Genomic DNA, 23,252 nt, shown 5'->3' with positions numbered 1-23,252 from the left:
AGTGTACAAATACAGAAATAAAGTGACAACATGACTTCAACATGAGCTTGAGAAATGAATGCCTAAAGTAAATATACAGCTAAGCTAACTTTACACACACGTAATGCAGTATAGGAAAAAAATGTCATATTGGAAACAAATAATGTTCATGGTGTATTTTGCAGCTGAACAGACTGACAGGAAAAATTAAATTTGATTGAATTATTCCTGCATTCAAGCATCTCTAGCAGCTTTTTTCAACCAGACTGCTGTAATGTGTCCTATAAATATTCTCAATCTGTTGAAATGAGTACAGGAACCTCAGCAGACAACATTTACATCAACATACCGGCAGACGGGTCAGATTGTGAAGTACTCACAGCAGTCAGGACGCCTTGGAGCTGGAACCAGACGAAGACCGCTAGTCATCATCTCAAACTGCTTTTGTATGCTGTCTCTTGTCTTGAGCACTCCCATGACAGTGTAAAACTGGAAAAGTTCCAGGATTTGCTCACAGACACGCACACACGCACAAACGCACACACACACACACACACACACACACACACACACACACACACACACACACACACGCTGCATGTCACTATCAGTGAAGCCAAATTTATGTCCAATTTATGTACATGTACAACTTTAAATGCAACATAAAGAAGGTAAATATTTGCTGTACCTGTACTGTTCTCAGAACTCATATCAAAGTAACATCAACATAATATACCTGTCATCATAAACCTGTCAACGCCAACATATTGAAAGTCATCGACACTATGTCATCGACATAGTGTTTAATAAAGATAAAAACAATGCAGCAATACACACTACATCAGGGCTGTGAGACTCATATCATGTGATGGGCTGCATTCATGCAAATAAGACCTTCACATCATGTAGCATGTAATGTAGAATTACATAAAGCAGAAGAGAGAAATGCAACACACACACACACACACACACACACACACCCACACATATCTATCTATCTATCTATCCATCTATCTATCTATATATAGATAGATAGATAGATAGATATATACACTACTCACAAAAAGTTAGGGATATTTGGCTTTTGGGTGAAATTTATGGAAAATGTAAAATGTTCACGCTACAGTGATATTATATCATGAAAGCAGGGCATTTAAGTAGAAGCATACACTGGTGATTTCCTCATCTCAAACAATTTCTTGAAACAAAAGCCAACAACAGTGGTGGATATACCACAACAAAAAATGTCAGTGTCAATAACTTGTCATGTGCCCTTGAGCATCAATTACAGCTTGACAACGACGTCTCATGCTGTTCACAAGTCGACTTATTGTCTGCTGAGGCATGGCATCCCACTCTTCTTGAAGGGCGGCCCTCAGGACATTGAGGTTCTGGGGTACAGAGCTCCGAGCCTCTACACGGCGACTCAGCTGATCCCATAGGTTTTCTATGGGATTCAGGTCTGAGAAAGTGCAGGCCACTCCATCTGAGGTACCCCAGTCTCCAGCAGCCATTCCCTAATGATACGACCTTGATGAGCTGGAGCATCAAACACCTGATGTGAATTTTGCCGTTAAACTCCTTGTTAGAGAACAGCAACTTGTGCAAAAAGTACTGAAACACTGAACAGTTGGACATGTGCATTCAAAAGTTTACAGAAGGTCACATTAAGTTCACCTGTAAAGGTTATAATGCATTTTAGGTTCATCCTGAAATTTCACGCGAAAGCCGAATATCCCTAACTTTTTGTGAGTCTATCTGTCTATCTATCTATCTATCTATCTATCTATACACACTATATTGCCAAAAGTATTCACTCAGCTATCCAAATCATTGAATTCAGGTGTTTCGATCACTTCCATGGCCACAGGTGTATAAAATCAAACACCTAGGCGTGCAGACTACTTCTACAAACATTTGTGACAGAATGAGTCGCTCTCAGGAGCTCAGTGAATTCCAGCATGGTGCTGTAATAGTAATGTAATAGGATGCCACCTGTGCAATAAGTCCAGTCATGAAATTTCCTAGCTACTAAATATTCCACAATCAACTGTTAGTGGTACTATAACAAAATGGAAGCGATTGGGAACGACAGCAACTCAGCCACAGAGTGGTAGGCCATGTAAAATCACAGAGCGGGGTCAGCGGATGCTGAGACGCATAGTGCGCAGAGGACGCCAACTTTCTGCAGAGTCAGTAGCTACAGACCTCCAAACTTCATGTGATCTTCAGATTAGCTCAAGAGCAGTGCGTAGAGAGCTTCATGGAATGGGTTTCCATGGCCGAGCAGCTGCATTCAAGCCTTACATCACCAAGCACAATGCAAAGCATCGGATGCAGTGGTGTAAAGCATCGCAGCCACTGGACTCCAGAGCAGTGGAGACGTGTTCTCTGGAGTGACCAATCACACTTCTCCGTCTGGCAATCTGATGGACGAGCCTGGGTTTGGCGGTTGCCAAGAGAACGATACTTGTCTGACTGCATTGTGCCAAGTGTAAAGTTTTTTTCGGGAGTTGGGCTCAGGCCAGTGAAAGGAACTCTTAATGCTTCAGCATACCAAGACATTTTGGACAATTTCATGATACCAACTTTGTGGGAACAGTTTGGAGACGGCCCCTTCCTGTTCCAAAATGACTGCGCACCAGTGCACAAAGCAAGGTCCATAAAGACATGGATGAGCCAATTTGGTGTGGAAGAACTTGACTGGCTTGCACAGAGTCCTGACCTCAACCCGATAGAACACTTTTGGGATGAATTAGAGCGGAGACTGCGAGCCAGGCCTTCTCATCCAACATCAGTGTCTGACCTCACAAATGCACTTCTGGAAGAATGGTCAGAAATTCCCATAAACTCGCCTAAACCTTGTGGGAAGCCTTCCTAGAAGAGTTGAAGCTGTTACAGCTGCAATGGGTGGGCCGACATCATATTAAATCCTATGGTTTAAGAATGGGATGTCACTCAAGTTCAAATATGTGTGAAGGCAGACGAGCCAATAGTTTTGGCAATATAGTGTATTTTAGTTTACCTGTGAAATGAGTGAACATATAAAATACATATAAATAAAAAAAAATTTAGGAACACAAAGAGAATCAAAATTTACATATAGCATGTTTTAAATTTTAAAAACCTCAGGAGTTTTTTCCTGCTGCCGGTCAGCAAACGCCTGTAAGCGCAGAAGACCCTCTGCCCCGCCTCCTGCTCCGCTGCAGGTCAAAGTTCTGCCACAGCTCTGTACTTTTTGCCTCTGTTTAATGACCGACTTGTTTTTCATGTTTTCTGAGGCGTGATGGAGGAATGGAGCAAAACAGCTGCTCTCAACCCTCCTGCTTCCTTCTGTGTGGCTGAGGGCGGTCTGACTGCACACCTGCTCACACCTGCTCACACCTGCGGGTGAGGCTGCCCTGCTCTGTTTGCTGCTCCCTGTCAAAGCTGATATCTGGGTATGTACGAAGCGCTCCTCCATTGTTTTTTCTGGCCACCTTTGATATTGCCTAGTTGCTGGCGTTCTCTGTCTTGATTTTTAGTCTTCTCACTGTGCATGTTAGGCCAACATGAAGCTTTTTGTTTGTGTTTTTCTTTTTTTCTTTCCAAATGATTCCTTAATGATTCCTTGTTTCTTGTTCCTGTACCATTCGTTACTGAATTTACTGGCTTCCTTATTTTATTTATTTATTTTTTTTTCTATTTTTCTGCTTAGAGTTGTAATTGCCTAGCTGGTGAGCAATGTACTATGTATTACATATGTTGTCTGCCATCAATTGCTGCCTTATTGCCACCCATGAACAAAGAAGGTTCATTTGGCTTTTACTGAAGAAGGCTACAGCGCCACCCTGTGGATTCAGGTGGAACTGCCAGATTCAAGTTAGGGGGTTAGAGGGAGGAGGGGAAATCATTTTTTCTATTCTGTCTCAGACGAATAAAATCACAAGAATATCAAGTGGTTCTAAACAGGTCGAGTAAGTGGCTACATGACGAGTACATCAAGTACACGTTTCCATCCTGCAGTAATCTGTGGCGACAGGAACCACAGAATCCACAGAATCCAATGCCGTAGCTGTGGCAGCATTTTGTGGCCAAGTTGAAACATTTGCAACTTGGGTGCAGCGCGCACGGGGGCCGGCACCAGCCTTGTGCTCAGCTCCGCACAGACTAGTGCGCCCTTGCATCGTGATCACATAAACAATGAATGGCTGCGCCGGCCGAAGTCTGTACCATGCGCGCTATGTGAAAGCCCCTTGACTCCTCTGACCCTGAGATGCGCCCCCCCCCAACACGTCATGTGACTCAGCACCGCAAGTGACAAATGTCTTTGTTTATTTCTGTCTTTATTTTGTTATTTTATTTGTTATTTTCAAGACAGAACAAAAAGGGAGGGTGCCAATGGGCATTGGAAATTATTATTATTATTATTATTATTTTCCCCCCGAGGGTGACTGGCGCTGGAGGCGTCCCTCCAGTACATGGCGCCCAAGGTGACCACCTGTACCACCTATGCCAAGAGCCGGCCCTGGATCGAGAATCCAAATACATACACTGGACACTGGTTTACTTTTAGCCCCAGAACATGCGTTGGAGCAAGTTCACCTGTTTGGCCCTCAGTGACTTATTTTAGTAGATTAACTAAAAGTCACTACAGCTTATGTTCTGTTTTTCTTGTACCATAGTGCTCCTGTAGGTTTTAATTGGCCGTCCACAATGGAAATAAAGATAAAATCCTGTGAAGTGAAAGAACTCGGCTTCCTGGCATGGCTGAGACAGGAGGCACAGCAGAAGAAAATGGTCATGGTTGTTGTGTTCATTGCCTTGCTCCTGGATAACATGCTACTCTCAGTAGTTGGTAGGTTCAGACATGCAGCTCATATTCTACTAGTGAAGATGAATTGTCTGACAGACTGTATTAAATTCCATAAAGAAGGGTAATACTTTTTCATGTATTTCTCTCCAACAGTACCAATACTTCCCATTTACTTGTATACAATTGATCAGCTTGCCATGGAGGCTGCGGAGAACAACATTAATTTATCAGTAGGTTCATCTATCCTCTGGTCCGTTGATAACAGCTCAGTGGATTTGAACTTCACATTCACGCCTCCGAGTTTGGCTCCCTCTACTGATTCATCCATCAGGTCCCAGAACTCCTCGGATCCCAGTTGCTCCACAGCAGATCCTCTGCTGGATCAAGAAAACATCAAAGTAGGAGTGCTGCTGGCCTCCAAGGCCACCGTACAGCTCATCACCAACCCCTTCATCGGGCTGCTTACTAACAGGTGGGTGACTGTAACTGTGGGCTGGAGCTTTCCAGGGTGAAACGATGACTATAACCTGGAATGTAATGTGAATATAGTGTGTAGTGTGAAGCCTTTCCCAAGTATTTAGACATCTTCCTCACAGCTTCTGTGGTCCTCAAATAATCCAGTCTAGATTACTGAAAGCTAAACAATTACAGACCCATTTCTAATCTATCTTTCCTTGGTAAATGTTCAGAAAAAAAGTATTTTTAATCAACTGCTTGTTCATTTAATCAACAACAGCATTTTAGAAAAGCTCCTATCTGCTTATCGAGCAAACCACAGCACAGAGAGAGCTCTACTGAAAGTTGCAAATGACCTAAGAATCATTGTGGATGCAAACAATGTGGCTGGCCTCCTCTTAGATCTCAGTGCAACATTCAGTACGATAGACCACAAAATTTTAATAGACACAGTTGAAATGGTTGGGTCTCTCTATAGCTTGGTTTCAGTCTTATTTAGCTGATAGACTGGTAGCTCTTTGCCAGCCTGGGTTCTTATGTATCAGAAACTCATGGCACTGATTACGGTGTTCCTCAAGGAGGCATTCTCGGCCCAATTTTGTTTTCATTATATAAGCTCCCACTGGGAAACATTATTAATCATCCCCATGTCAATTACCATTTATATGGTAACTGACATTTATATGGTAATTGACATTGGGAAGTTTTTTTCACTTAATGACACTAATGCACTGCATACTCTTATTGCCTGTCTCACTGCCATTAATGCATGGATGGGTAAAAACTTTTTAAAACTAAATGAGGAAAGAACTGAGATTTTTAAAATATTTTTAATATTTAATGCTCATTTTAACAAGGTCATGAAAACATTATTTTTCATCGCATAAATAAAGGCCAGACCTGTGTGCGTGTGCGTGTGTGTGTGTGTGTGTCCTGGTAAAACCCTCACAAAATTTGGCTCCAATTGGCTTTTCTGCTCAGGATGGTTCCTAACAGAGTGAAATGTAGCTGGTCCAGTTTTCTAAATGTTAAGGAAAGGAGCTCCTGTGCTTCCTTTCCTATCTCCTTTAGGATTTACTGGACAATCCTTTATCAAAGGAAAGGAGATAATGCCATCCCACAATTCTTGGTGGCAGCAACATTTAAAGGCTGTTCTCATCTCAAGGTGTTTACTTGAGTTTTGTAGCGGCTCTTGAGGCTTATAATCATCATAGTCAGAATATGAACTGTAACAAAGAGGTCTCTCTTTCAAGAAAACAGATATGAGATGTTTTTGCTCAGATGATGCTTGAGAATGATGAGATGTACAGCCATCGACATGGACGCCCCACATTTTAACTCTCTTGCATGAATATAATAATAATTTGAGTGTGACAACTATCTGGTTTCACTTTTGTGACCGGTGGCCCATATTCCTTTTTTTTATTTCAGTTCCAACCTTGGCAGTGAAGTCATATTTTTCCACTGTGTTGTCCATGTTTATATCTCCTGTATGCAATAACACAGCAAGAGCACATGGGGCTGAGATGAGCTTTGTGTCATCCATTTTCAGAACATTGTAGTTTCACTGCAGCAGAACCACGTCAGTAACATCCATGTCACATAACACCGTAGCTGATTGGAAGTGCAATGGGAGTCTCTCAGCACCACTCTTGTCCTTTCCTGAGTCCTTATGAATTTTACTTCACATCGTTCTTTGACCTCATGATGTTTTACATCCGGATCAAGGAAAAGTGGTTAGTGAACCGCAGCCTGTATCTCTCTGTAATCAGTATCTCAGGGTTGCCAACTTTTGTCAGCTGGTATGAGATTGTTATCATGTCATATACTGTAACATTTGCACTTGCATGATGACACCATAATCCAATATTTATTTTGGCGCAGGATTCAGACATTGTTTGTTGTATGTAACTTTACATTAAACGTCACCATCTCCTCTTTCTCCCCTAATCCTAAGAAAATAAATAAAATAAAATATGCTTGTGCTGCCGGAGCCACCTAACCTGCTGTGTTTGTTAAAATTTTGTTTGTTAAATTTTAGTGAAGAACCTGAGGTTTCCAAAGATGCCAAACATGAGCTGCTGAATTCCAGGGAAATGTGTCTAAATGATGCACCATACATGTAGATCTTTTCTATTTGATGTGATGGTGCAGTCATAAAACAACAGCATTTTGGCTTGGAATATTTCACTCAACATCAGCGTGATGGAGCTTCACTGAAGCTGCAGCAGAGACACAACATGGAAGTGTCACTGTCCTGATATGTGGATTTTTATAACTTTGAAACTACTTAAATTTAAAGTAATGTGATTTAAAGGGGTTAGTGGTAACAAAGTTACTCAATCAAACTGATGTTATGATCGTACTGAAGCACTAAAACAAAAAGAGCCATCGCTTCTTTCATTCCACGGGACATACAGCTTAACCGTGAACCTTGCAATTACTTATTGCCAGCATTTGCACTTTAACTTTACGTACTTGAATTCCACACAAGTCATGCACTTTAGATATTGATTTGTCTAATTATTGTAGGGGAGAGTGGGGTAAGTAGTGCCAGTTTTTACTTAAAGTACCTTTAAAGCGAGGGGATTACAGTAATGCCTCCAACTAAAATATGCACATATAGTTTAGGATGTTGTGCATCCCTGGGAACAATCACTTTGCACAACCTGCCCCCAGTGCGGGGTACATTGTGCCATTAGAGAGAATAGACTGGGGTAAATTGTGCCATTGATAATTGAAGTAAAACAGATCATTTTAATCTCACAAATGACAATGCTATATAAAAGCAAAACAAATTCAATACAAAATTATTTATTTAACATTTATGTATTATTTTAACAAGCTCACAGGCCACTTTTCTATAACAAGGCCTAGCGCCACATGAACACATACCCAGAACAAAATAAAAATTCCAAAATGAGCACCTGCAAATCATCTTCATCTGAATCTGAATAGTTTTAGTTATCAAAGGTAAGAAGACAATGTGCAATAACAGTAAAATACAATAAAGTAATACAACTTACCCCAGGCCCTTTGGCACAAATTACCCCAAGCCCACCATTTTGAAAAAAATGCATCCCTCAGCTGTTTTGAGCTAACATCATGCTAACTGTATAGACTCATGGTGTACTAAAGTACTAAAACCTGTGTGAACTGTTTTCAAAGTTTTCTATAATTGTTCAAACACAGCAATCAAAAAACCTTGACCATAAAAATTTTACTTTGGAGGGCAAAAAAATGTTTTTTTGAACTGAAATGTGCTTACCTCTCAAGCCATGTGTCTCCCTTCTTTGCAGGGTGAGTGGAATGAATGCCTCTTCAAAAATATGTGGTCACATGACCAACTTCTTCTATGGTTTTCTAGATAACAGGGCTGGCACTACTTGCCCCTTGGCACAAATTACCCCACTCTCCCCTATGCTTTGATGATGATTATGATGATGATGATGATGGCCTGTTAGTGACCTGATGGGCCCATTATTCAGTGTTGTTTTAGTGTTGCCATATGTTACTGAGTGTATTAATTGTTTTAATGCTGCTCTTTGTGTGCAAGACCAGTTCCCTTTGGGGCAATAAAGGTTCGGTCATTCATGAAACAAACAGTGGTTTTTAGGTGATTCAGAATGAATTATCCAAAACAATAAAAATTGTTTTCAAATTGAGTCGCCTACCACAAAATCGTGTATCAAATCATTTTTAAGCCAAAGTGCCACACACCTGTGCAGAGAGGGGTGAAGGAACAGTTGTTTCTATGTTTTTAAGATCAAAACAAGTGAGGAAGAGGACTTCGGTTTACGTGGTACTATAACAAAGTTAAGATGCTACATGCTCCATAACTTTGTGATCTTCCTTCCTGTGTTGTACCAGGATAGGATACCACCTCCCCATGTTGGCTGGTTTCTGTATAATCTTCTTGGCAACCATCTGTAAGTATTGACTCAAGAAATACATGTTTAACCAGCATTTGGCTCCATTTGTTGTCCTTTTCGTTCTTACCAGTCTCACAGGCCCTGCTGCTGCTGAAAAGCTTTTTGAAACCATTTGAATTGAATTTAATGCCTGTAACGTCACAAAATGTGGAGCACATTAAATAGTTTAGATTTCCAGTGAGGTCATGCTGGCATAAACAGTATGAGTATGATGGTTCCCTGAAAACCCTGACAAAACTAAAATGCATCTATTAAAAAAAAGAAAACAACAAGAACGACAGCAGAAAATAGAGTCAAGCCAACATGAACCGAGAGACACAATGAGTTGATTGTGCTCAGATTTCTTACCTCTTAAAAGAAGTACTAGTCTTTGTCCTTTACTATTTGCTATTAGCATTGAACCACTGGCAGAGACTATAAGGCATAATAAAGATACTGTATATGTGGAATAACTGATGATAAAGAACACAAAATATCACTGTATGCTGATGATACACTACTATGATATACACATTCATTAGCAAACTTTCATCACCCATACCTGCTCATCTGAAAGAAATGTATATGGGAAATCTGCATGGGTACTGGGAGGATGTTAAAAAGGAAATAGAACTGGTTTTGGAAACAAAGTTAGTTTTTGATCCAAAGTTATTTATCTTAGGAATACCCTTAGGAAATCAAATGGTGAAAAAAAGTACTTATTAAGGACCCTACTATTGATTGCCATCTACATGCTCTTATTCAATGAAATGCAGGGGTGAAACCACCATTTTAGCATTGGGGGGACAGACATTTTGGGAAGGCCTGAACATTGACTTGCTAATATATTCCAGCATTTTTGTTTGTTTGTTTGTTTGTTTGTTTTGTTTTGTGAAGTGTTTGCCCTATCATCGAGCTACATCTTACTGCTACTGGCCAGATCAATACAAGGTGTGGGCGGCTCATGCTTGTGTGTTGCTGGTGAGATATGTATCAGAATATTGTGATGAATCAGTATTGCATTTGTAAATGTGAGGGGCGAAAAAGTCAGATATACTCAAAAGGGGAGTTGTGCTTCACTCAGATCAAATTGATTCATGCTAAACAGATCCAAATTCACACTAAATTAATTTCATCTGCTCTTTTTATAGGGATGGGGATGCTGGCCAGTGAGTTCACAGATATCAAGGAGCGAGGGAGTGCTTTGGGGAAAGCCTTCAGTGGTATAGCCTTAGGATTGGTGGGTGTGTATCAGTGTTCATGAACAGTTCGGAACTGGAGTGAGGGAGGAGCGGTGCGTTGTTATTTAACGTGGTGCGGGTTTCTTTATTGCCGTTCCATCGCTCTGGTGTGGAGGGAGTGGTGAATTACCCCCGCTCCAAGCCTATATATATATATATATATATTCTTGCAAGTTTTGTAAGCGCATTTTATCATCCACTTCAAACTGCCAAGTTGCTAAAAATCTATAAACTTAGCTGCCTAATCCTGAACACTAGGCCTAGTGTTTCTCTGCCAGAGCTATCTGTCAAGAAGAAAGCCTACTGTAGTAGTTGCCGTCACTTGTTGACTTGTGACCTTAGTGGATTACTTAAGCATCTGGATGACACATCACAGATTCGCCTGCGGAACAGGTAAGTTATGTGTTGTCATGCTAACGTTATCTGATGGTCTTGTTGGAATACCAGTAAATGTTAGCCTTATTTTAACCATGGTAACATTATCTAACGTTAACGTAGACGTCACTTGTTTTATGTTGTTGTGCAGCTTGTCTGGGCGGGCTAACTTAGCTATGGGATAGCCTATTGTTGACTGCCTGTTCACTTATTGTACTGTAACCCAGAATCATCATTAATAGTAATATGAGCGGAGCAGAGTGGAGTGGTATTTAGAGGAATTGGGGTGAGCGATTCGGTGCGAGGTGCGGGCAGCAGGGATGGTTGGAGCGGGATGGTGCGAGCAAATTGCCATTACTGCGTGACTTTGGTGCAACTATTTCTTCCGTTCTGAGACGCTCATGTACTCTGGTGTGTATACAGATTCTGTTTGCAGCTTGTGATTGACATTTAAAAAATTAAAATAAAGAAAACAAATTCACCTCTCAAAAAAAAAAAAAAAACACTGAGGAAATATAATTAGGTTTAAGTAATAAACCTGAATGATTGTACAACAAAAATAATCTCTTTTATAGCACTGTAGGGCAATCTGATCTAAAATTACAAATGAAATACCAATACTAAGGCAGCACTTGTTTGTTTCCTTATCTCACCATGCCTTATGCAAACTCCTTATAGTTTTACCCAAGTCTCTGTATGTATTCCATCATAAAACTGAGAGTAAAGGCTGAAACTGTAGTTAAAACTGACTTTTGATTGGCTTAGACTCCAAGGGCCCTATCTTGCGCCAGACTCCCTAAACCCGCTATTTGCGGATTTAGGATTTAGGAAGAGGCGTTCCCCCGTAAAAGTTGCTATCTTGTGCACCTCCCGCTATCCGCGAAACACCTCCGCTACCCGCTATATTATGTATAGGCGTGTTTTGGGTGTTACGCCAGCTAAACCAATCAGTGTGCCAGGTGCCATTGCCTTTAAGGGCAGGATGGGCTATCCTAAATCCTAAATCCTAAATCCACGATGGAGAGAGGGAGGTAGATTTTCTCAGGGCTTCTACTGAGGCTAAAGCAAGTTGGCTTTATATACATATTATATATTTTATTATAGGCGAGTTAATTCGGGAGGTGGAGCCACATGTGTCCAAGTGGACGTGTCACAAGGTTGTACTGATTGAGTAAAATCCCCGGGCCACACCACAGACACACAGGAGGCAGAGGTGGAACTATGTGTAAACTAATTTATTGACAAGGTAGATTGGGCAAATAAAATATTAAAAATAAAAATATAGCACAGCTGCTGGCTTATGATAAAACAATAAAACGTGCCTGCGTAAGTGTCCAATTAAAACAGTCTTTCCTCTAAACAGTCTATATGAGTAATATACTCAGTCCATTCCGGCAGCGTCCCGGTATCAGTCCGACCGTGTGTGTGGCGAGGCTCCGTCGGGGGGCGCGCATTGAAGCCGCCTGGGCGCGCTCTCGTAACAGCCCAAACTTTAGGGATAGCGGATAGCGGGTGGTCCTGACCACCCGCTATCCGCTATCCGCTATCCTAAAGTGTGTGCGCAAGATAGCAACTTTAGGGATAGCGCATGAAACACGCCCACGGACACACCTCCAGGCGCAAATGACGGAGTCGGCATAACGGATAGCGGTTAGTGTGGGCGCAAGATACCGTTTAGGGATAGCGGAAGCTCCTAAATCCGCAATTTGCGGGTAGCGGGTAGTGGCAGCGGATAGCGGGTGGCACAAGATAGGGCCCCAAGTATCCAGTGGACATAGGTATATGTGCTAATGTTCACAGCAATGTGTAACTCTCATTCTTAATCAACGGACCAAACACTCACATAAATTTAGTTCCTTTAAGATGTGTGCTATCAGTTGTCATTGTGCGAGCATAACAAGGCTGCGATTGTCGAAAGATTATTAAACAAGATTGAAATCCTCAGCCAGAGTTGTGATCTGCCACCCAGCAATGTGGTTTGTTTTGGGGGACATTAAGGCTGATTTCTTGAGACAGTTTACAATCAAGCATCCCACACAACAGCATGGCTGTCACAGCACAAAATATGACATTTATGGACAATGTTTCAAATGCAATGAGGTGACAATTATTTCATTAAGTGGAGCCTTGCTTGGTAAAGTGTAGAGGGTGCTTTGAGTAAGATGTTTTAATTGGAAGAAATTGTGTGACATCCAGCTTTTAGTTTCTGCTAGCCAGGATATTATGCATTTTAAATTGACTGAATCATCAGGATTAAATAGGAGGTATATGTAAGTGTCATCTACATAGCATGAGATTGGATTCTGTTTCTAAAACAAACAAACAAACAAAAAAAACAACAACTAATGGACCAAGGACTGACCCCTGGGGGCCACCACAAGAGATGGAGCCCCTGAATGATTATTAATCATTAATAAAATCTCAGGACTTTTTTGGAAAGTGCTACCTGTGCAAGTACAGAATAAAAGTGAGTAGCTGCTTGTAATTTCATAGTTGTGATCAAAGGAAATGATGGAGAATGACGGGTTTTTTTTCTCGGACACTTCAGCAACATTGATACTTCAACCACACACAAAAATATCATCAAGGTGAAGATTACTACACTACCTGCTGCCAAAAATATTTTCTTTTACATTGATTTTCACCGTTACAGTGTGCTCACCTCCGTCATGTGTCCTCTCCATGTGTTGCAGTGGGCGCCACCCTGGGCAGTGTGATGTACCAGTCTGCAGGGAAGTCAGCGCCCTTCCTGCTCCTGGCTGGCATGGCTGTGTTGGGTGGAGGTACTGAAGAATGCACTACAAGTGTGGTTGTTAGATTAAACACACAGTCATACTCAAAACACCATCATGAAGCCATTCATCTGTGATATGAGCATCATATAGTTTCCTGTTTCTTTTCTCCCAAACAGCTTCACATTTCCTCATCTTCAAACCATCAAGACTGCTGTCGAAGGTAAAGTGTCCCAGCTGTTTGCCGGCTAACCTATTCTATAATAATCTGAGTAGTTGTGCTGAAAATACAGTAAGTATATCAGTGTGTGTGTGTGTGTGTGTGTGTGTGTGACTTGTGACAACAAACACACAGTAACTATGCCATACAGAAAATAAGTCATGATGATAAAGGTTCGCTCTGATGACTTCATGACATGATAGAAACTACATTTTTCCCTTTGAAAATTATTTGAATAAAGATTTTTTCTAATAAAGATTGAGAATATCTGACAAGTGATGAAAAGCTATACATGGATGTAAACACCAGGTAGCATTTCCTCCCAGCTGAAACCAATAGACACCACAGAAGCAGATTTGTACAGAATCTGCACAGCTAATGGGAAAAAAAATCATTTTAATAATTGTATTAATTGTGATTATCTAAAAACCTACTAGAAACTGAAATTTACCAAAGTTCTGTATTTGTTCATGAATCTTTAAAATATAATCATATGTCCTATGATAAGTCTATGATATACTGTGTAGCCAATGAATGTGTTTAATTCCCAAAACTGGGAAACTGAAGCCCGTTAAAACCACATATTTTGATCCCTGGATCCTCTGCAGCATAAAATATTGCATTCTATGATGTCAGGCTTTGAAGCCCATCATTTCCCTAAAAAATGTAATTTTCAACATTGTCCAGCAGATGGCGACATTTTGGCCCCTCACCCTTTATATAAATGCACCATTTACCATGTTAAATGCATGAAGAGGTTATTACTCTTTGCCTCCACTAGGGGCATTTCTCCTGTGCTGTAGACGACTAGAGGCAAATGAACTGAACTTCACTGACTTGGGTGAGGAGAAAATGATCCCCAAGAGTAGTGTGTGTGTGTGTGTGTGTGTGTGTGTGTGTGTGTGTGTGTGTGTGTGTGGTCAACACAATTTGCTTAAATCCTTACGGAAAAAATGGCCCATTTTGAACCCATTAAAAAACAATAAAAACTGTAAAAATTTAATGTCATGGTCATCACACCATAAAATCATGCATTTTACTTTGTAAGGCTTTCAAACTGAAGCACTGCCTTCAGATTTCTAGTTTTTACTATTTTCCAGGTGATTGCAGCATTTTTCATGTTTGCCCTCAGGGACAAAATACAATCAATTTGTGTAGTTTCAGATTGGGGCTTTGTCAGCAGCTCTGAGTGCATTATGACGTTCTGCAGGCCGCTGCAACCGCTTTTATCAACCAAAAATTGTGTGTGTGTGTGTGTGTGTGTGTGTGTGTGTGTGTGTGTGTGTGTGTGTGTGTGCGTGCGTATGTGGAGAAATTAGTGTGCATTTAGTGTGAGTGTACGTATGTGTGTGTTTATAACTGTCCGTCTCATGGACGTTGTGAGCAACAGGCCCACAAATTTTCTTACCAATCACAGCGCCCAAAACTCTGCTGGGATCCACTTTAAAACTACACAGACGTGCTGTTTAAATCAAATTAATGGCTTATCCATATTCTTCTGAACCCATGTTGATATTTCTCTTTATCAAAAGACATTTTAATATCTTTAATATCTCCAGAGCACAGAAGGGACGCCACTGCTGACTCTGATGAAGGATCCATACATTCTCATTGCTGCCGGTATTTTAAATTACAGAAATCACCAATTATATTGCCTCGTCATTTTAATGTGCGTACAAGGGTCACTGTAGGGAGAAGAAAAAATAATGCAGCCGGAGCAGGGAGGGGATGATATTCCGAGAAAAAACTCAGAAACTCAGAATTTTCAAGATTAAAAAAAAAAAAAAAAAAAAAAAAAAAAAAAAAAACTTGGATATTCTTTGAGAATAAAGTGGTAAATTTGCGAGTCGCGAATTTATTTATTTATTTTTGTTTTAAATTGTTTTCTTCTGAATCGGCCCAAATCACGGCTAAGTGCTGATGAGAAGATTGTGATTCTGGGCTCAAATCACTAGGATTTCCTTCTGACTGAATCCCACAGGAGGAGAACAAACTAGTTTCACTGTTTTTTTCTCGTGAATTTGTGACTTTCTAATCTCAGAATTTTCTCATAAATTTGTGAGTGTTTTTCTCATAAATTTACAACTTTCATCTTGAAAGTCTTGAATCTATTAAAATATGAATATAACCCACCCTCCTCCAGCTCTGTATTTTTTGTCTTTTTTATTATTATTATTATTATTATTATTATTAGCTATTATTATTATTAGGCTATTATTATTTTGCTCCCCACAGTGACCACAGTGCGCCGTTCTACGTCCATGTTCAAGAAAATCAGCTCAACAGAGAATCAGGACGGTTTCAGTCTAAAAGGATGGAAAGAGCGATAACGCATCGAAGCTAATCAGTGTTTACTTGTTTTTTTCCCCAGGAGCCATTTGTTTAGTGAATCAGACTCTTGCCACGATAGAGGCGACCTTACCCATCTGGATCATGAAAACCATGTGTGCAAGCAACTGGCAGCTCGGTATTTACACATCTACGGTGTTTATTTTATTTTATTTTTTTCTCACAGTACACAGAGGACATAACCAACGTCACTGTGTCACATGAGCATCTTAAAAAACACTTAAAATGCAGTTTTCATATATATATATATATATATATATATATATATATATAACCATGCTTTAATACAAAGCAAATGGGATGACTGAAATAATCATGAAATGACTCTGCAGCTGGTTAAGAAACAGTGTGTAATTTTTTTTTTTTTTTTTTTTTTTTTTTTGGAATAATGAATCATTGTAGTTTATTAATGTTGGCTAGTTTAACAATTGATAAAATAACGAAGAAGAAATTATAATGTTTAAAAAAGGCATAAGAAGTATAATGTATTTAATCGTACCCCTTTTCCATACCATGCAGCCTTAAGGTATTTACTGTTGTGTAAAAGCACAGTGACAGCATCAGAATATCTGATCTTGTGTTTTTGGTTTAAAATCTCAAATATAATTATGTGTTTTTCCACTGCTCGTTCATCTCATCCCTCAGGTTTCTCTCTCTCTCTCTCCTCCCCAGGTGTTGTCTTCCTGCCGGATAGCCTGTCCTACCTGGTTGCCTCCAACATCCTCGGAGTCCTGGCTCACAGAATCGGGAGGTAGGTCGCTCGGGCGGCATTTGACGTTTAGCGACAGAGCGGCCATCAGACCTGTGGCGCTGCCCTGTAAATTGGTTATGGGCAATAACAGATGCTGGTCTAAAGTTTTAAATTCAAATTAAGTGCAGCTGAAACTTGGAACTTACAAAGTTGAATGCACTTAAATAAAATATGTATGGAAATAGCCTACATATGTTTTAAAAATGACACACTTCAATAAACATAGCTTAGGGCTGCAACTAACAATTAGGCTATTTTAATAATCGATTAATCTGTCGGCAACATTCGATTCATCAATTAATCAGAAAAAAAAAATCCACCCCTTTTTTAAAAAACAGAACATTACTTTAAGTTGACGGTGCAAAAAGGTGCTTAAACAATATTGCATGCTTAAGTTAAGCATGCTGTTTAAGTTATATTAAATTATAAATATATATATATATATATATATATATATATATATATATATATATATATATTTTTTTTTTTTTTTAAAGAAATAAATGTTAAATTTAAATTAATTGGAGACTGACTATATTATTCTAATGGTTTCACACCACTTTGAAAAAATACAGCAATGTGTCTGTGAAGCTACACATCCCTGAGGGGGATACAACTCATAACAGCCTAATTTTTAAAAGATATTAAAACTATTTGTGGAAATGTTTACTTAGGAGCAAATGAGATGACTAGTAACACCAAAGTTCCACTGTTAAAGTGGTATTTACAGTATAAATTGTGGTTTAAAATTATTTGGTAGAGACCAGTTTTATTTTTTCCACTTTAAGGCTTCCATACATTATGTGCGCTAGACGCCTCCTGCTCTCATCTCCTCCTGCTGACTGTTAGAGCCTCTCAGCAGGTTGATGCTGCTGGTTTACAAACTATATGAGGAGCCCACTACAACAACGTTAATGATCCACATGGTGACATTATGTAATTGATGTGACGTGCAATTGAGCGATAGAAAAAAACGATCATCTTTTTGGTGCGGGTGTCCGTGCACTCCATGCCTCCCCCGCCGTTAATCCGCACTCTACTTTCATGTCAAAGTTCTTCCACACTAACAAGATTTGGGTCGGACCGTTTCCTTCGCCTCTGCCAGGACAGCGGCTTATCTCAGCTCCGTCTGCAGGTGAAGGAAACTGCTCCACGACACGGCGAGTGACACATAATCACGTGACACAACGAATCGATAACGAAATTCGTTTCCAACACTTTTAATAATCGATTTTTATCGACTTTATCGATTCGTTGTTGCAGCCCTAATTGAGCCACAGCAGTCCTCCTCTCTGGTGGCTGACGCCAGACGTCCACACTGATGACCCGCCTGGCTTTCCGCCCTGCCTGCAGTCTCTTCTCCTTCACTCTTGCCAAGTGAAACTCACCTCTTCCTAAAGTGTGGTGCAGTTTTCATACAAGATGGGAGTTTGGAAGCTCAATAGTTCATCAAATGGGAGATATCCTGCAACATTTAGTTGTGTTGAATCCAGATATGGAGATTCTGTCCATATTCTGCGTTCATTTCGTCCGTAGGCTATTTCTGCAGGTTTTCAGGAAGCTTACGGACACAGACAAAACAGAGCGGCACCACCAGAAATCATGGGGGCAGCGCAGCCGATAGTTTAACAGAGACCGGTCTATGAGCGAGATATGAGGAAGAAATCTTAAGAAACTGCTAATATTAGAAAAGAGAATTAGGCCATCCGTCCCCCTGCTGTGATGTGTTCAATGACCTCACAGACCACCGTCCTCCTGTGGCGATGTGTTTAATGACCCCACAAACAACCGTCATCCTGTGGCGATGTTTTTTTAATGACCTCACAGACCACCGTCCTCCTCCAGTGATGCATTTAAAGACCTCACAAACAACCGTCCTCCCAGTGGTGGTTCTGCCTATGTTGCCGCCCTAGGCGAAATTACTGCCTTGCGCCCTTCCATGTTACTACTCCTCCTAGACTTGCATACGTTTATCTTTTGAACGTTTCTCCTCTTCTTCTCTTTCTGAACTGGGCACCTGATGTTTTTTTTTTTTGGCCTTTTGTCCATGGTACACCATTGACTTCCGTCCGTCAAACAGCCAGAGTCAAGACTGACGTGATGTAAATAAAGATACATGCACAGATTCGTGTTTTGTTTTGTTTTATTTTTGCCTTTTTTTTTTCCCATTATCACATACATTAGGCTACATGTAGCTATAAGGGGTCTATAGGTCTATTAATTTTATGAATGAAATAAAATTTATTTGGAAGCAGCAGTTTGTGTTGTGTGGCCTGGGATCATTCATATCATCAGAGGTTAGTCTATCCCCCGCCCTCTTGCTTTACCTGAGACTCACAACCTGCTCACAGCCTCTGCAGTCGCACACATTGCCCATAGCAAAAACCGTCCCTGTGTCCTCCTGTGGTGATGTGTTTAATGACCTCACAGACCACTGCCTTCTTGTGGTGATGCGTTTAATGACCTCACAGACCACCGTCCTCCTGTGGTGATGCGTTTAATGACCTCACAGATCACCGCCTTTCTGTGCTGATGTGTTTAATGACCTCACAGACCACCGCCTCCCTGTGGTGATGCGTTTAATGACCTCACAGACCACCGCCTTTCTGTGGTGATGTGTTTAATGACCTCACAGACCACCAGCACCTACAAAGCCACCTCCTCTTCTGCCTCTTTGCAGTATTGCATTATTATGACCTCTTCCACTGTTGCCATGTTTATTGCTGTTTAGCGTCAGAAACTTTTGAATCTGCGCTGCCCTCTAGTGGACTTACTGCTGAACATCTAACCCAACGTGAAGGACGAATGGAAGGATGTGGGCAGTGACAGTTACAGTGTTTAACTTATTTATTTTTGCACTTAAAGGGAGTATAAATGAGCCTTTAGGTGCTTTTGGCCTAAGCAGTTTAACACTAAGCTATAAAAACAGTATCATTTTTATGCAAACTGTGTGATTGCTATACCTCCAGCCTCACGCTGTTGCTTCCTTCCTCAGGTGGCTCTGTGCCTGTTTTGGAATGCTCCTACTGGGAATCACCACCATTTACGTGAGTTTATCATATCATGAATCCTTCAAATTAGTTGAGATGATGTGGCATCTTTATAGTGCTCATACATGTAAAATAAATAAGGAACAAACAACCGCAATCTTTTAAATGATAGTTCGGGGTTTTTGGAACTATGTTCCCTTTAATCCAGCCGGGAATTAAGAAAATAGACTCCAAAAAACCCAGACCTATCCTTCAGATTCTGCAACTGTCTGTGCACTGAACAAACTGAATCTTTACACAACAGTTGCAAGTACACACAAAATAAAGATTTAAACAGCAGTTTGGTTTAGATTGCAATTAGTCTATATTTATTTAGCGTTGCTACTCATTTATTTAGTGTATTGTCATATATATTACTGTTATTATTGTCATTATTATTATTAGTTGTAGTAGTAGTCATATCTTTCCCTAAAATTAAGCCTGCAACTCTTGCTCTCCATACATCAGTTTGGATTGGCCCAGAACATCTACCATGTGATGGCTCTAAATGCAGCTGTTGGCTTTTCAAGTGGTGAGTAACTCCATGAACATGCACACGCAACTTTTTGTTTTTTCTCCCTTCAGTTTATGTCCACAGACAGCTGTATTAACCAGTAATGATGTTTTTTAACCAGGCATGGTGGAGTCCATGCTGATGGTTGAGATGAGCTCCCTGGTAGACCTGCGACATGTGCCAGTCTACGGCAGCGTCTATGCAATTGCTGATGCAGCAATCTGTATCGGCTTCTCTTTTGGTATGTTTTATTTTAATTTAATTTCAGTGTATTTTTTAAACCACTTTCTCATAATAAACTTGGGTTACAACCTTATAAAATAAATAAACAAAATACAGTAAAATAAATAAATAAATAAATATTTCAGTACAATGTACTAGAAAACTCAAAAAAAAAAAAAAAAAAAAAAAAAAAAAAAAAAAAAAAAAACTGCCTGGGAATGAAAGTGTGTACATACCTGCATTGCACAGCTGTTGAAGTTGAAGTCATAGATACTTTAAAGCTGTATGAAAGCAGTGTGGTGAAACATTTGCCTTCATACGTTCAATGAGAAAGTAGTACCGATGACCCAGAATGTAGATCCAGTGAATTCCGGATCTGGACCTTCCTACACCACGGACCACCTTGATTCGTTTTAGGTTGTGGAGGAACTCTCATTTTTTAATTACATACATGTGGGCCTGACGGGAAGAAAAGTTACAGTCAGGCGCCAGATTACACGTATTCTAACAACTGCACAGCCTGGTCTGCAGTGTCTCGCGGGCTGCGGACCGGTGGTTGGGGACCACTGTTTTAGACCACAACCTCCTCACATGAAGTTATGTTTGGACCGTGTTCATATTTCAGTTAGAACGGTTTTTGAGAGTCGTTTTGTGAACGCAGTGCTAGCTTGCTACTGGATGTCCATCTTGCTTGATGATGTCGTTCCATCTCTGACTAGCGGTGAGATCTTTGGCAGAGGAACGGTCCGATGCATGATCCATAAGCTTCATGGCAAATAAAGCCTTGGGACTGAGTCGGGGGGCAAGCGTGGTTTTGTTGTTTCTGAGTTGCTTCTTCACTCTCTGTGTGAGAGAGACAGAGCGCTCAGTTTTAACTACAGACTGGAGACTGGTTCTAAAGGCTTGTACTGAGTCTCTTCATGAATCCTGGCTGTGTTTTGGGCGTAACATGCAGTGAACCAATCAGAGCGCCGTCTCCCGTCCCCTTTAACAGCCAGGTGTGTCACACCTTGGTGGGTTGCTGTTCTAATGGAGGATTCTCCAGGTAAGAAGGAAGGAGACGGATCTGCTCGTGCACCGAGTGAAAGCTCACGAGCAGATCATCTACGGCGACAGCAAGACTCCATCTGAGCTCCCTGAGGTCAAGCAGCGAACCTATGTAGGCCACCATTACTGTCTTGATAATGAGCTTTAAACACTTCGAAAACTGCAGCAAAGCTTTCCATATCAAACAGAAAGTGGTTCATATAATGTTGCTTAATTTTCGTCGTTGTCACTTATCAGACACTTGCCTAGTAGTAACTTACAAAATGAGCCTAAATTGTTTGTGTGTGTGTTCAAATGGACTTGCAGCCCTTTGTTTAGAGCATGCTGAAGTGTGTATTGTCTCTGATTGGTTGAAGGTCCATCTGTTGGAGGTCCCATTGCAGCGTCACTTGGCTTCCCCTGGCTCATGACCATCATCGGACTAATTAACATCGCATACGCTCCACTCTGTCTGTTCCTCTTCAGCCCATCTCGACGAGAAGAGCGCTGCGTAAGATGAGAATGGCAAAGTCGGTGAGAACTGCAGAACGTGGGGAACATAGTAGATTTCCTAACGTGTAAAGCAGCCGTTGCACAAGTCTTTCTCCATGCATAAAAATGACTTTTTGTTTAAGAATGAGTCTCTCCTGATTGAAATGCTGCATAACACATCTTTTTGCAATTTTACCTTTACTTGTACTCGTCTTGTTTTTAACTGGAAGTGGTCTGCTACTGTGTATTTTTGAACACTGTTCTCATTGTGTTTTATTTTGTGTGCACAGGAGTCTTTTATCCCCTGGCTGTAAGACAAATCTCACTTTGCGGGACAATAAAGGGACTGAACTGAGACCCAGTTCCTTCTAATGTCTGAACGTGGAAAATAGAGACAAATTTTAATGTATGTACATGAAATACAGAGTGCTAGAGCGGCATTGCGTACCACAGCTAATGGTGGTAGGACATTCAAAACAGTCTTGCACACACAAAAATACAGTCTTCATCTTTATTTGTTTTCTATGTCAACATTTCAGTCTTCTGACATTCCTCAAGACATTTGAAATACACAGACCGCAGTCGTACGTTTTTCTGTCCACATTTGGTTAATCGTCAGCACCTTAACCACCTCCCGACCTCACCACACCCGTCGAGAGCACAGCGACAGGAGGTGTGGCAGCCGGGCAGAGCTCCAACAGGATGCAAGTCAAGACCTCAAATATTAAATATCACCGCAAACTTGCCTGATACACAAACAGTAAATATTTGATGATGACATACGTTATTTTAACTCCATACAATTAGTTAAATCTTAATACAACACCTGTGTCCTGTTCCTGCCAAGGCCAGATTACGCTCTCTGGAGCCTCGTTGGCGAGTCACCATCAGGTTGTTGATTGGATCTCTGGATCTCTTCCAGCAACCTTTTTTTTTTTTGTTTTTTCCCGGGCGATCTTCTTACTAATCTTCTGATGCCTTTTGTTACAATCTGTAATCAGAGTAAAAATAATAGTATTAAATTAATGAATGGAAATACTGTAAGTTCCATCAGCATCCGTTTTAAAACCATTCTGCTTCTTCTGAAAAATACTTACAAAGACAGTGCTTGGATTGAGATCTGCAAACCACGAGCATCAACAGGACTGACCGCTGCACTC

General features: G+C 40.7%; 1 protein-coding gene across 1 annotated transcript; it reads left to right on the top strand.

The window, feature by feature from the left end:
* Positions 1-4,674: 4,674 nt before the first annotated feature.
* LOC115363684 (synaptic vesicular amine transporter-like) lies at positions 4,675-22,418 on the top strand. Its single transcript, XM_030057960.1, has 14 exons — positions 4,675-4,816; positions 4,928-5,246; positions 9,101-9,159; positions 10,039-10,122; positions 10,293-10,385; positions 13,451-13,540; positions 13,669-13,712; positions 15,269-15,329; positions 16,081-16,176; positions 16,731-16,809; positions 19,805-19,856; positions 20,307-20,370; positions 20,474-20,593; positions 21,978-22,418. The coding sequence occupies exons 1-14, from the start codon at positions 4,675-4,677 to the stop codon at positions 22,118-22,120; spliced, it is 1,446 nt and encodes a 481-aa protein (XP_029913820.1). The 3' UTR covers positions 22,121-22,418.
* The last annotated feature ends 834 nt before the right edge of the window (positions 22,419-23,252 follow it).

Source organism: Myripristis murdjan, chromosome 8 (genome assembly GCF_902150065.1).
Source record: "Myripristis murdjan chromosome 8, fMyrMur1.1, whole genome shotgun sequence".
NCBI classification, from domain to species: domain Eukaryota; kingdom Metazoa; phylum Chordata; class Actinopteri; order Holocentriformes; family Holocentridae; genus Myripristis; species Myripristis murdjan.
Note: the sequence above shows the minus strand (reverse complement) of the source record. Positions and strands in the feature narration are given on the sequence as shown.

What these genes read in the sequence shown, in the direction of transcription:
- LOC115363684 (XM_030057960.1), top strand. Translation starts at nt 4,675, where the DNA reads ATGGAAATAAAGATAAAATCCTGTGAAGTGAAAGAACTCGGCTTCCTG. An exon ending in AATCTTCTTGGCAACCATCT is followed by an intron (nt 9,160 to 10,038) that starts GTAAGTATTGAC and finishes TGTTTTGTGAAG; the next exon opens with TGTTTGCCCTATCATCGAGC. An exon ending in ATACATTCTCATTGCTGCCG is followed by an intron (nt 15,330 to 16,080) that starts GTATTTTAAATT and finishes TTTTTTCCCCAG; the next exon opens with GAGCCATTTGTTTAGTGAAT.